Source organism: Chenopodium quinoa, unplaced genomic scaffold (assembly GCF_001683475.1).
Source record: "Chenopodium quinoa cultivar QQ74 unplaced genomic scaffold, ASM168347v1, whole genome shotgun sequence".
Taxonomy (NCBI): Eukaryota; Viridiplantae; Streptophyta; class Magnoliopsida; order Caryophyllales; family Amaranthaceae; genus Chenopodium; species Chenopodium quinoa.
In genome coordinates, this window is record NW_018742309.1 from 4,233,605 (window position 1) to 4,248,536 (window position 14,932).

General features: G+C 32.9%; 1 protein-coding gene across 1 annotated transcript; it reads left to right on the forward strand.

The window, feature by feature from the left end:
- Window positions 1–601: 601 nt before the first annotated feature.
- Window positions 602–14,353, forward strand: LOC110688346 (2-C-methyl-D-erythritol 4-phosphate cytidylyltransferase, chloroplastic-like). The gene is made up of 11 exons (XM_021865091.1): window positions 602–1,171; window positions 1,295–1,366; window positions 2,032–2,087; window positions 3,168–3,247; window positions 3,333–3,415; window positions 9,500–9,577; window positions 10,482–10,550; window positions 11,328–11,396; window positions 11,575–11,621; window positions 12,637–12,727; window positions 13,706–14,353. Exons 1-11 carry the CDS (start codon window positions 953–955, stop codon window positions 13,766–13,768), a joined length of 927 nt encoding a protein of 308 aa, XP_021720783.1. The 5' UTR covers window positions 602–952; the 3' UTR covers window positions 13,769–14,353.
- The last annotated feature ends 579 nt before the right edge of the window (window positions 14,354–14,932 follow it).

Genomic DNA, 14,932 nt, shown 5'->3' on the forward strand with positions numbered 1-14,932 from the left:
TTAGTTTGGAGCAAATTGAATCTTGTTTGTATGTCTTTTGGGTTGCAATTAATACATGTTGTTGTAAGAATCGAGTAGAGGCCATTGCGGCATTGAGTTCATGACTCAATCCGTACTATTATGAATGGGTGTAACCTTCATGAATTAAATCATTGTTGCCTTCAGTTTTTCCTTTTTTGTGGTTGCCTTTAATGATTTATAAACAATTTACAAGTTCCTTAAAAACTTGTTAGCAACTCCATACTTTTTTTATCCCTATCGTAATAATGTCAAATCCAACTTCCGATGATTGCCAAACATATTCACAACATGCTCACGTAAGCGCACATCGAACAACTCATACTCTACTACTATTCTGTTAAAATATGTTGTACAACTTTTTCGTGATAAAAATACGATAAAATTAGTGGAATTTAGAAAATAATCACAATCAATTTTGATTAATATTGAATGATGGATATTCGAAGCATCCGATCCGAATAATTTCGGATATCGGATATCAAATATCTGAAATTTTTGGATCAGTATTCGGATATCCAAATCGAAATGTGATTTCGGTACGGATATTCAATCCAAAATGTGATTTCGGTTTGGATATTCGGATATCCAACCCGTGAACATGTCTGGTGACAATAGCAAAAAGACACCTTAATAGCAAATAGTGTAAAGTAGGATCATACTAATCTCTTAGAGGAAGCATCTCCTTCACAACCACATCTCTAACTGCTATAGGCGTTGGCGGCGTTGGTGTGCAGTTATGCTTGTGTGGAGGAAGAAGTTGTGTTGGCTGTGATAGAGAAGGGAGGAATTGTATAAAAAAAAAAAAAAAAAAAGTTACCCCAACTGAATAGATGAAATGACCCTAATACCCCTGATTTGCATACGAAATTTCAAACTTATAAACTTATGAAATGACCACTCATAGTCTCATTTGATACAGCAAAGAAAAAAAATGGCGTTAGTTGGAGTGAAGCAACTGAGTCTATCTTTTGCTATTTTTGGGTGTTCCTCCAATCCCAGAATGCCCGCCATTTCTCTGAATAATTTCCCTTCTTCATCTTCCACTTATTCCCCTTTTCAATTCCAGAATATTCAAGTCCTAAAAAACAGAAACCCAAAATGGTTTACTTCAAGAATCCATTGTTCTGCAAATTCTGGCCCAATTACTCAGGTTTCGGATTTTTTATTTTTAATTACCTCAATTTCTCGTTCTGGGTATTTTTTTATTTTTATTCTTTTTTAATATCTAAATTATTTCAAATTTGATTTTCATGGGTGTTGAAATTATTTGCAGAAAAATGCAATTGTGAAGGAGAGAAGCGTTTCTGTCATCCTTCTTGCTGGTGGCAAAGGCAAGAGAATGGGTGTATGCATTTCTCCTACATTTTCTATTATTAATATATATTTATTTGTTAATTTTAAATAAATAATTGTAATTATTGTTATATTTTTTACTATATCTGTTTGACCAACATTAGAGTCGTTGGAACCTTTGCAAACATTTTAAATCCACGATTAATGAGTTATCCTAAAAAAATTCAATTAGTCAATGCCTATATACATGATGAACTACAACTCAATTTAGGGGTTGTTAGTTTGTTACAGCTAATTAGGAGCAAATGTGTATCTTTAACAAGTGGTTTGTCTGTTGACTCGTGAATTATTGACAAAAGTCATAAAACTTTGATAGGAAGCTGGGGAATGTACAAATGATTACCTTAGACATTGCCAGGACAAGGCTTTTACTGGTGAATGGGTTAGCTATTTGAGTAGGATGATGATGAATTAGATGCCTTTACTCGTTCCTCAATTCAAATTTTCATTATGCGCTGTGTGCTTATTTGGGTAGATAATTTTTTTACTATTTCTCTGTTTTTTTTTTTTTTTTTTTGTGAAACCTACTAATTCTCTGTTTTAACTGCTTATCTTGTATACATCTGTGTTAAAATTTGTATTTCTTTGTTCTTTACTGTGTGCCGTTTTCTGCTCTCATTCTTACACTTCTAATGTTTTTTTTTTCCTTTTCAACAGGCAGACATGCCAAAGCAGTACCTCCCGCTCCTGGGCCAGCCTATTGCATTGTATAGGTATATTAAAACACAATGGACAAGATCTCGTGCCTATTACCCATTGGGTTTTTATTGGTATATCATGAGAATGATGAGATATACTGGAACATTTACTGTCAAACAATAAAGGATAACGTTAAATGTCTACTACATCTGGGTGTTTATATGTTATCTACTCATCATTTTACCTCTTAATATGGTTTGGTCAATCTCTTGGAGATTTTGGTTGAATGCTAATAAATGTGACCTTAAGTTTGATAGTTCACTTTCAGAATGAGGATTTTCCTGGTTCCTGTACTGTAGTGTTGTGCTTGTGTGGGTTATGCAACGACTGCTAGAGCTGTCCTCTATTGCTTTTTCAGGACCTAACATTTGCTTAGGTTGTCCTATAGCTGTCACTTTTTTGTAAACTTAGCTGGTTTATGGCTGTCAAATTTTGTTCTACATTTAATCAGTATGGTATTATACTCCAACATTACTATGGCAACGATGTACCTATATAATTTGTGATGTTTGTAACAAGTTTGCTGGTTGGAGTGTTGGACATAAAAATGTAGGAAGAAACCTATAAAAAGAAGATTAAGGTTGTCATAGGGAGGTTTTGGTCATCATGGTACAATCTTATCAGCAGGGCTAAGTTGGATATAACTGCTGGAAAGTGTGTGTGTTGGGGGGAAGGGAGGGGGGGGGGGGAGGTTCTGAATGAAGGATAATTGAAGTGGAATGTGACATTCAGACATCTTATTCTTTGCAAGGGTATGTGATTTTGAGGGTCCTGGAATATATTTCCCCTTTCTATAGTTTATTTATTTATTTTTTTTAATTATTATTCAGATAGCATGAATATAAACTGTTATTTTACTTTGTGTCTTCTATTTTCTAAACATTTTGCTAACATAAATGATAAATTCTTGCGGCAGAAGCGCTCTTTGAAACTCCCTAATTTGTCAATGTAGAATGTGTGAAGGAATTCAAAAATAAAAATATCAATGTAGAATATGTGATCCAACTTTCTTTTTTTTTTTGCCTCATTTACTAGCAATAATTGTATGCTTGTGCATCTGTGTGTAGTTAACTAATGTACTTGCATTTTTTCAGCTTGTATACTTTTTCACAGATGGTTGAAGTGAAAGAAATTGTTGTAGTTTGTGATCCATCTTACAAAGACATTTTTGAAGGTCCAATTGCATATTCCCAACCTATCTTTTCCCTGCATTTTGTTGTTATAGTAGGATAGGTAAGAAAAGTTTTTCTTTCTTTCAGACACCAAGGACAAGATACATGTAGATCTCAGATTTACTGAACCTGGGAAGGAAAGACAAGACTCTGTTTACAGTGGACTTCAGGTGCAAAATAATAAATATTAATCTATTGTCATTTCTACGCTGTGTAGCACATTTTCACATGCTCTTTTTACTTCTACTTTTTCGTTTCTTCTACGATTATGTGGCTAAAGATGATTGAAGTGTTTAAGTGGGCATTGAAGTGTCGGATAAGGATTTCACACATTTGTTGAATTGTGAGAGCTCTCGTAGCGGAAATGTGACATCTACTAAATAATATGAAATTGATATCTCACAAATAAATACTCATTTTGGGGATAAACAAATTAACCACTATGAAGGAGATAATATATATAACGTAAGAAAAACTTTCTTTGATTAAACTCTTATGCTGTGAATTATATTGAACTGAATTACAACACTTAGGCATCTAGATATTTAAAATCCCTTAAAAGCTAATGAAACAATGGTTCACATCAATACTAATATTTTAAAATAGGAAGTTGGAAGAGGGCATGTCCTCTTCCTGTAATTCCTGTTTTAAAAATAATTTTTTTTAATTTTTTTATTTGACAAAAATTCAATCAAACATTTCTTCTATTCCAATTCTCATATATATATATATATTAATTAATCATGCCTTTTCGAAGTATAGTTATTTTTCTTTTTATATTTTAACCCCATCCAACAAAAATAAACTAAAATAAATCTTCTCTTCTATCTTAAACGCTTTAAATTTCAATTCTCAAAAAAAAAAAAAAAATCACTTGTGCCTCTTGGTTTTCGTAACTTTTAATATAAGAAAGTTGAAAATTAGTTTATTTTTACCCTCACCCTTCTCCTCTTTGTTTCTTCCTTCTCTCTATTGTTCCTCTTTTTTACCCTCAATCTATAATTTTTATTGTTTTATTTCAAGTAAAATAAATAATTGATGTCAATATGTACATCAAATACAAGATGAAATGGTGGTCTTGCATTCAAAGAAGCATTGATAAGTAAATTTTCTCAACTTTGTTTACAGTTTATTTTAAACTTTCTTTTTTCAAATCTGTTCCATAATTAGTTTTTTATTTTTAAATTTGATGATTTTATGTTTAATTATTGTTTAAACGAATTCTCCTTAATATATTCTTCTGAATTGTATAAATTTGTATAATTTGTGTTTTGAAACAAAAGGTTTGCATAATTTTTTTGTAAAACAAAAGGTTTATATAATTTTTTTTCCCTTTCAGTGTCTAAAGATTTTTTTTTAATTTATTTTCAATGTACAAATTTTTTAATTTTGTTACTCATATTTCCTGTACACTAACATCGTGGTTTTTATTTATATTCATATTTTGTTTTTCAATTTGTTTACAAATGCTTTTTTTTTTTTTTTTTTTTTTTTTGTATGATATTTTTGTGTTTAGTTATTTTTCAAAGCAAATTGTTGTTTAGAATTTTGAATGGATCTTTTTAAAAAAATCTGTACAATTTTTGTGTTTTTTTTCAACATGTTCAAAGTTAGACTTGTAGTTTTTAATTTTTTTTATTTTTTATGTTTCCGTTATTATTTTAAAACACTCTTTAATTTTAATTTTGGTTTTATTTTTTTTACAAAGTTGTTTCTGATTTTTTTTTTTTGATCTTTTTTCTATGATTCAAATGAATTGTTCATTAGAATCTTAACTAGCTTTTGAAAAAGATCTTTTTTTTTATTTATTTTTTATTTTCTATGTTTTAAGATTTGTTATTTGTTTTTTATTTTCAATTCTCAATTTCTTCTATAATTTCGTTTCGCCTTTTTGAAAATCTAGGTTAATGTTTTTGTGAAGAGATTGCGTCTCTTCCTCCATAGCAACCAACTAACTCTCGATATCCTTGTCTTTGATAGCTTGTTTGAAGGTAACTGACTCATGATCCTCCATAGAGAGTGCATATTCTACTAAGTTTACGTGCTAGGTCCTGAATTGATTTATAATTCGGCCTAGTGTATGCCAAAGAATCTTGGTGTTGTTGTAATAAATGTGCATTTTCTTGCCAAATCTCTTCATGATCAAGATCATCCTCCTCCTTATCTTGAGTAACATCAGGATGCTCCACTTGAATATGACTAGAATCTTGTTGGTCTCTAGATTCTATCTCCACCACTTAGTATTTGAAGTCATTCCAACATCACCATCATTAGGCACCATAACTTTAGATAAAGCTACCATAGTTTTTCATAAAAGGTCACATCCTTGCTGATAACAAATTTAGAATTCTCTACACTCCAAAGACGATAGCCTTGAACCCTTTTTGGATACCCCGTTTGGATACCTCAAAAAGTTTGTTGTCCTTAACATGACAGTAAGTTGTGCACCCAAAGTATCCTGTAGTCTGCATGTTCCCTTGACCACACCTTATAAGGCCTGTCATCATCTAAATAAAAATGTGGGGATCGATTTACTAATTAACAAGTTGTAGCAATCAAACTCCCCACCATGTTTTGCCTAACCTAGAATTAGAGCGCATACACGTTGCCTTCTCAAGTATTGTACAATTCAGTTTTTCTGTGACTTCATTCTGTTGTGGTGTGTCTCTAACTGTCCAGTGTCTCACAATACCTTCCTCTTCACAAAACTCCTTGAAACAGGGTATGAAAACTCAGTCGTTACGTCGCGAAATAGCTGAGATGTAACGGATTTCAATGAAACGGCCGGTACGACCGTTTTGAAGAGAAAATCGGCCGCATCTAACGTTACTCACACAGTTTCGAACAAAAAACCCAAACTTTAAGTTCTCTCCCGCTTTTCCGACAAGGATTTCCAGCTCCTCCATGAAAATCGACCACTTTTTCTATGTCAGACTGTTTTTTCTGAATAAAAGAGTTTGGACAGCTGGAAGATTTTTTATAAATCCTTATATTTTGACTAAACCCATCACCTCACCCCACCCCATCTCTTTAATTTTGTCTTCTTTTTCTTTCCCACGTGACCCTTTTTTCAATTAATAACTAAATCTAGTAGTCTTCTTGCACACAATTAGAATTTTAATTTTAGAATATACGTACTTTAATACTTGGTAAATAAAAAGAGTCTCCATTTTTTAATTAAAAGGGTTATAAAAGGCTACTCCGATCCGTATTTTGTACTCATATAAGAATATAAATTTTCTAATAAATTATGAGAAAATCAATAGAAAAAACATAGAATAAAATAAAATTCTTGTGCGATGACCGCGATGCAATCCGCGATCAACGCATCAATTCCGTTACCGAATTACCGCGACCGTTTCTGCAATAGCGACCGAAACCGCATTTTCAAACCATGCCTTGTAAGCTCCCTTTATGTATTCGGTACCATTATCAGACCGTACAATATTTAACTTTCGACCTTTTGTTTTCACTATTGCTCTCCATCGCATGGAAATGTCGAATACCTTATTCTTATGCTTAAGAAAATAATCCAAGCATATCTAGAATAATCATCAACAAGTGTAACAAAGTACGTAGAACCACCCTTGGAAGCAAATTTAGCCAAACTCAAACATCCGTATGCACATAGTTTAAAAACCCTCTGCTTTTATGCTTGCTTGTAGAGAACTTCACCTTGGGTGCTTTTCTATACACACAATGCTCACAAAATTCCATTTGTGGCTTCTTCATGTTCTTTAACAAACCTTGGTCACTAAGGAAGACCCTTTTCCGACATATGCCAAAGGCACATGTGCTATATCCTCGTGCATTCTATTTGTTCTTTACTTCCATCGATTCCAATAGCTAAATCAAATGTAACAGTTATCCCCAAAAGAGGTTAAAGATCACCATGATGAATCCCCTTCATCACTACCAAGAAACAATGAACAACTTTTAAATCTTAATTCTCCAAGACTATTTTGCATCCATTCTTCTCTAATAAACCAAGAGAAATAAGGTTCTTTCGCAAATGTGGGATATGTCGCACATCTTATTGTTCCATCCTCTTGACTTTTTTTTTTATTTTTTTTATTTTTGAAACCATCATGCATCTTGACTTGGATAGTACCCGACCCGATCGTTTTGCAAGCATGATCGTTTCTCATCGAAACAATGCCTCCATCTTGGTAAGTGGTAAACCACTTCCTGTTTGGGCATATACGGTGTGATGCTCTTGAAACAATCATCCATTTACTACATATTTCATTGCATTGTCTGAAGCTGAGTGACAATAATTATCCTCGTGGAAAATATGGTTATAATAAACAAACTAATTATACTCTAATTTAAGCAATATTAGTTAATGTGAAAAGAGAAGAGAAGTTGTAGGAGAGAAAAGAGGAAATGATTGCAAAATAGTAGAAAGAAAAATATGTTCCAGTGTTTTGTTTAGTAAAAGAAATTAAGTCATTCTTTATGTAGAGCAAATAAGATGTTATAAATTGTTTAGGTTGTAATGTAGTTATTAATCATCATTCACATCAGAAAAGGTTAGAATACAATTCAAGATTGTTTAATTTCTTACAATTACTATTTCCTTCACAGTGGTTGTTTGTTTATCCCCAGCACATTGTTTATTTGTGAGATATCGGTTTTATACTATCTAACAGAAGCCACATTTCCACTGCGAGAGCTGTAACTATTGATATCAAAGCCAACGTCAAAATCTTAAGCGGTCAAATTTTTTGATTTGGAAAATAACTATAATGGCATCTACTAGTGGAACGGTAAAATCAAACAATTAAATGGGAAAAATGATTTTTCCTATTGGGGGATGCAAATGAAAAATTTGCTTGTATCTTAAAAAGCTGCACAAGACATTGACGGGAACAAAAACATGAGCATATGAAGGATGAGGATTGGGAATTGTTATATCTTAAAGCACGTGCAGCCATAGCACCTTGAGAGGGATGTTGCATTTTTGGTTGATGAAGAAGCAACGGCGCTGGCGTGTGGTCAAAGTTAGAGACAAATTTTATGATGAAAGCTCTAACAAATAGGATGTACTTAAAATCCAAATTGTATACAATTTGGATTTTAAGTACATCTTGTTTGTTAGAATTTTCATTATGAAATTTTTCTCTAACTTTGACCACATGCCAGCTGTCGTTGCTTCTTCATTTACCAAGAATGCAACATCCCTCTCAAGGCACAAGGTTATGGCCGCTCGTGCTTCAAGATCTAACTCTTCCCAATCCTCATCCTTCATGTCCTCGGTTTTTTCCCGTTCATGCCTTGTGCAACTTTTGTGATATAAGCAAATTATTCATTAACATCGTCCAATAGGAAAAATTATTTTTCCGATTGAATTTTTCAATTTCGTATTTCCCTAATAGATGCTATTATAGTTATTTTAAAAATCAAAAATTTTACCACTTAAGATTTTGACATTGTCTTTGATAGCGATTTTTAGTTCTCTCCAGCAGAAATGTGGCATCTATTAAATAATATGAAATTGATATCTCACAAATAAATAAATTTTGGGGATAAACAAACTACCACTATGAAGGAAATAATATATATAACGTAAGAAAAGACTTTCTATATTAAACTCTTATGATGTGAATTGTATTGAACTAGATTACAACACTAAGCTTCTAGATAATTATAATCCCTTAAAAGCTAATGAAACAATGGTTCTCATTGTTTCTATAATAACCAGTAATTTAGTTTCCTATAATTAGCCCTCTCCTTAACAATAGAAAATACCTTTTGTTTTCTCCTTATATTTCTCTTCTCCTTTTACATTTCTCACATCTAGTGTCTGACAGAACTATGGAAGACTAAATGAAGAATCGAAGTAACATAGCCTGCAGTAAAAGAAAATTAACCTAAAGTTAACTTGTAATTGAAGTTCAAAATTGATGAGTGTGTGATTATCATTCTTCTCATTTGATCCTATATATAAGGGCCACAACAATGGGGAGAGCCAATAGTTGCATCTTACGATAACCCTTAAAATATTTCATGGTTAGAGTACTTTGTGTAGCATTAAAGCATGTCCTCCCCCTCACTCGTTGTAGGTAAAAGTATGAGAAATATGTAGGGGACAAAAAAAATGTGATTTGATGCAACTCAGCATACTGAGTACTAGTTTGGGATTTATACTGAATAACTTAGTTTATGCTTTATAGTTTGGTAAAGATTATTATTTCTTGTAAATGGAGCTGTTGATGAATCTTGGGTAGACTAATACTAATCCTTCAGTGCAGGCCATTGATTCTGATGCTGAACTTGTATGCATCCATGATTCTGCTAGGCCTTTGGTGTATTCTCAAGATGTAGAGAAGGTAGTTTTCTGTTATCAGGCTATATATAACTAGCTTTCTGAAAAATAAACTTGATTAATATTTGAAAGGTTGGTCTCCATTAGTTGCCTACGTACTTGTCATCATTGCCCAATCAGGCCACTTTTTGATTATATATATATATTCTAAGGAACTCGTAGGAGTTTAATGTCCACCTATGATACCTAAAATGACCCTTGTGTTTAAAAAATAACATGCATGTTTATAATGCCATATATGGAGATGTGAAACTAACTAAAAATGTTGATGAACTAGTTAACTAAATTAATTAGTAAAAAAACATCCAGTATATAATGCTAGAATTGTATGTAGCAGAAAATTTATCCCTGCCTTTTAAAAAGTTTGAGATAACTCTTATGAATAGTGTTATTGACAATTTTATCCTCTAAAATATTTATTTACTTATTCTCCCTCATTAATGTTAATTGCAATTTTTTTTAACTCTGCTGAATAGTGTGTGGACATTTATACCCCTAAAAATATTTGTTTATATATTCTCTCACTAATGCTGCCAACAACTAAGTTTGTGACATAAGGTCAAATCGAAAAAACTTTCCAAACATGGCTAGCTATGGTGCGCTTAGCTGCCCTATTAACTTTTAAATGTTTATCTACATTTGGAGATAAATTAATTGTGAAAGTTTGATCTTGAAAAGCATGGGATCCTTGGTTTCTGATTGGAGGCTAATGTTGTTTGCACTTTGCAGTAGTAAGTCATTGAGGAGATTTTGATTTTGTAAGCAATCTCCCTATTGGGTTTTTCCTTCAGTTCAACCAAATGAACATACTTGCCTCTCTTTTTTTCATTTTAATGTTCTTATTTGATGGTTGCAGCAGGTTAGATTTCTGCTGAGATACCTTTAATTGTTAAAATTTCTATATGTAGGTTCTTAAAGATGGCTGGCTGCATGGAGCAGCTGTACTTGGTGTGCCTGTCAAAGCTACAATCAAGGAGGTAAACTTGATTAATATTTGTAATGATCATGACTTCAAATGATAGATTGAATTTTTGAAGATGAAAGTTAATTGAAAAAAATGATAATTGATTATAATGCTAATGTAATTCAATACTTAAATTTAGCATGCAATTCCAAAGTCCCATACCTCCGAGTGGCTGGACTGGACATTCCCAACTACAAGCTATAGCAAAGAAAATTTCTTACTGATCTCCTCTATATATAGATAATCTGCTACCTTTACTTCCCTCTCTACTCCGACTACCTGGAAATTTATTCCCAAGCTACCTCGTAACAAATTTTTATATGCATTCCTTATATTCTCTCTACACCTAGATCAATCTATTACAGTACAAGTGAAATTTCAATGAACTCAGGATTGTCAAAATTTGATCATGCTCTAAAATTGTTTTTTTGCAGATTATCAAGTGATTATGTGACTAGCCTTTTCGTTTCATGCACGTCCTTGATAGAATCCACTGTATTTAAGCAAGAATGTTGTTTCAAATTATTTCTCATCAGAACTAATAACCCTGGACAATTCTTATGCCTAGAACTATTCTTTGTTGTTCTGTTTGCATTCTTTATTGACATCCAGTGACTTTCCATATCGATGTAAATAGCAGACAGTCTTGATTTAGAAGACCCTTTGATGATTAGAGTATTACAGGTCACTTGCCTAATAATCCTTCAGTTCAGCCATCAGTAACAGCAGATTTAACACACTCTAACTGGTTGGTGAATTGTGATGATCAATTTCCTCTGATGTCCTGCAGGCAAGTAACAAGAGCTTTGTTGTGAAAACTCTGGATAGGAAAACTCTTTGGGAAATGCAAACTCCTCAGGTACCAATACCATAGATTAAATTGAACATATAACTGGTAGAAAACTCTTTGGGAAATGCAAACTCCTCAGGTACCAATACCATAGATTAAATTGAACATATAACTGGTAGCTAAAGAAATTTTGCATCTATGCTTGTCTTCCTCTCGCTTATATATGCATCCTGCATCTCCACCTCAGGTTATCAAGCCTGCATTACTAAAGGAAGGCTTTGATCTTTTGAATAGGTACTTTGTTTTACTCCTATGGACTTATGTCTTTTATCATATGAAATTCCTACACTTCAATGACACTAGAAATTGTTCACAGCATAACTAAGTTTGAGCTTGAGAACTTTTTGGAAAATTTCACACAGAATCACAACCATTGGTGGCCTAACAAAATTAAATACAAAATTAATGTCTAAACTTCTTGTCGCTTGTTGGAATTTATTGTGAATGTCGATTAAACTTTTTGGTACTTTTAAAACTTATTTATTTTGTATGAACGTATTGACTTACTAGACATGATTTAACTTATCTCAACTTTTGTATGAAATAAGTCGAGCAGAAAAAGAAAAAAAAATAACCGAATGAATTTGTAGGCATTTGTTAGAGGGAGACCCGGTTAATAAGACTGATATACAAACTTTGTATATCAGCCTTCAAAAACAGGGAAAATCGCTGATATGCTAAGTTTGTATATCAGCCTTATTAACTTGAATTTTTTCGCATCTTATTAGAGAAAAAGTAAAGAAGTTCAAGATGCACCAGAAAATGACAGCTCCAATTAATTGGCTATTAATGATATTGCCTAATGCCTATGACGTCTTTAGTGAGAATGCTGATGACGTATCTATTGTGGAACATCTTGGTCATCCAGTGTTAGTTACTCAGCTTTAGTTACTCATTAGTTTGAGGCTAGTAATGATATTTCCTATGACAACTTCAGTGAGAATTGAGAATGCGATCTATTCTAAATCGATTCATGATCCTCCAATGATCAAAACATTTTGCTCAAAAATGTTCTGATTTATTAGTTCTACACTAGACCTTGTTTGAAGAATTGATCGACTTTCATATGGCAGTAAGCCAGCAACTCGCTTCCTGTTTGACAAAATCATGTCTTATCAAAGATAATGATTTATAGTCAAGCAACTTCTTTTATTTTTAAACTTCTGTTATCATGGTGATGGATTGATTCATTGTTTCCTTAGCCTTGCATTAGACAGAATTTGATAAAAGCTGGTGTTACATTGTTCAGAAAAGGACTTGAGGTTACTGATGACGTATCGATTGTGGAACATCTTGGTCATCCAGTGTTCATCACGGAAGGTTCTTATACCAACATCAAGGTATCAATTATTGTTTCTTTTCTCACATTTATAAATGATAGAAGCAAATGTGCTTCTCGACCTATATACATTAATACTCCCTCCATTCTTTTTTGTTCAACGCACTTTTCATTTTAGGCCGTTCTTTTATGTTTTACTCACTTTGCTTTATTACACTTTTTTACCATCTTACCCTTCAACCCCATAATAATTACAGCTATTCATACTCTCTTTCTCTTACTTTATTCACCTTTTTCTTATACAAACCCACTTTTTTATATTCTCTTTCTTACTTTATCTTACACTCACAAATATTCTCAACAATTTCTTAAATTGTATATTTATTAGGGGTGAGCATAATAGGATACCCTCTCAAAATTCCTAGAACCGGAACTTGTTGAACAGGTTCCTGGAAATCGGGAACCGGAACCGGAACCTACAAGTTCCCGTTCTGATTCAGGGTACCCTGTCTTGTAATATACTTACTAACTTTTTGCAGATTTTTTTTAACAAAAAACTGGTTGATCACTAATTTATAATGTTTACAACTCGCAAATAAAACAAACTAATAGTAGTTGTCTAATAAATTTAATACATATATTTATAATTGTAATTTTGATATTTATTATTTAAAAAATAAGTTAGAATTGGTGTATAATTTGAAATTAAGTGATACTTTTATCGGGTTACAGGGTACCCTACAGGTTCCAGTTCCAAAATATTAAGAACCTGAACCGGAACCTATGGCAACAGGTTCTCCATTTTGCCACCCGGAACCAGAACCTCTTATACAGGTTCCGGTTTCGGAACCTGCGATTCCTAACAGGTTCTGGTTCCGATTCCGATTCAGGGTATTCTGATTTTTTGCTCACCCCTAATATTTATAGTAAGTGAGTAGAACATAATAACAAAGTTAGTAAATAACGATTGATGGACTTATAGTAGTAGTGTATCATGAAAATTCAGCTAATACATCCCTTTTTTTGCTTTTCTATACAGATAACAACCCCTGATGATCTACTACTTGCAGAGAGAATACTGAATCCAAGATCAAGCTCTTAAATATTATTTAATTGTCTTAATTAATATCCATCTTGAGCCTTCTTTAATCTCATGTCTTGGGCTCCTTTTCAAGTGTATCCTTGTCTCCCAATGCCAATGGGATTAAGTAGTACTGTCAAAACGGTTTGACAGTTCGGTTTCGGTTCGGTTTGAAATCGGTTCAAGTGCCTTACAGGTCGGCTTCGGTTTGGTTCAAATTATTATCGATTTGTTTCGGTTTCGATTTATTCTTGAGCGGTTTAAATTCGGTTCGGGTTGTAAACAATTCAGGTAGTAAACGGTTCGTTGCAGAGGGGTTGCAGTTTACTAATGGTTCGAGGTACACAGTTTTTATCTCGGTTCAAACTGTTTTGGGTTAGAAATGGTTTGGTTCTTTTTCGGTTCGGTTTTATTTCAATTTGGTTTAGAACGATTTGGTTTGTTAACGGGTTCAGTTATACGGTTGGTTTAACATTATTCGGATCGGTTCAGTTTTAGGTTTACTAAAATACTGTTCGAGTTAATTTTCGATTTTTAATCAATTCGGTTCTCATTTGGGTCGGTTGGTTTCGGACAGTTAAACGGTTTTGATTTCATAAAAAAAAAGACACAAAAAGTTGAGAAGAAGAGCACAGCTGGTGAGAAGATACGAGCAGAGGTGTCAATTCGTTTAGGTTGACCAATAACGAATCGAGTCTATTTGGGTCGGATATGTTCGGGTTTAATTAAATTAGCCTTTTAACTGGATCACGTCAGGTCGGGTTATTTTCGGGTCTGGTTTTGCAAACTTGTTACCTGTATTACTACCTATTTATTAAAAATGGTGAACTTATTAACTGTCTTTTAACGATGTGTCAGTTTCTCAAATTTCACGGGAAGTAAGGGATTGAGAGTTTTTAGTACAAACAATGATTGGAAGTACTTTACTATTTTCTTAAATGGAAAAATAAGCAAAAATATAAACTTTTCAACTAGAATATCACTGTCACCAAACTAATATTTACCAGCCAATCAAAATAAAGCAAGATAAACATTTAACCAATGAGAATGCATTAGTCTCATGTACACAGATTAAGGCCTTTGACGCCAAAAAATTTGAATGAATTCAATTCCCGGCTGAGTTCAAGAGAAACCCAAAACGTAAAATTAATGGCGCCAAATCCAAAAATTATTTAAAGAGAAGAC

Coding starts and splice junctions, on each gene's coding strand:
- LOC110688346 (XM_021865091.1), top strand. CDS start 953: ATGGCGTTAGTTGGAGTGAAGCAACTGAGTCTATCTTTTGCTATTTTT. Junction 1,172..1,294: donor ATTCTGGCCCAATTACTCAG/GTTTCGGATTTT, acceptor AATTATTTGCAG/AAAAATGCAATTGTGAAGGA. Junction 11,397..11,574: donor GGGAAATGCAAACTCCTCAG/GTACCAATACCA, acceptor TCTCCACCTCAG/GTTATCAAGCCTGCATTACT.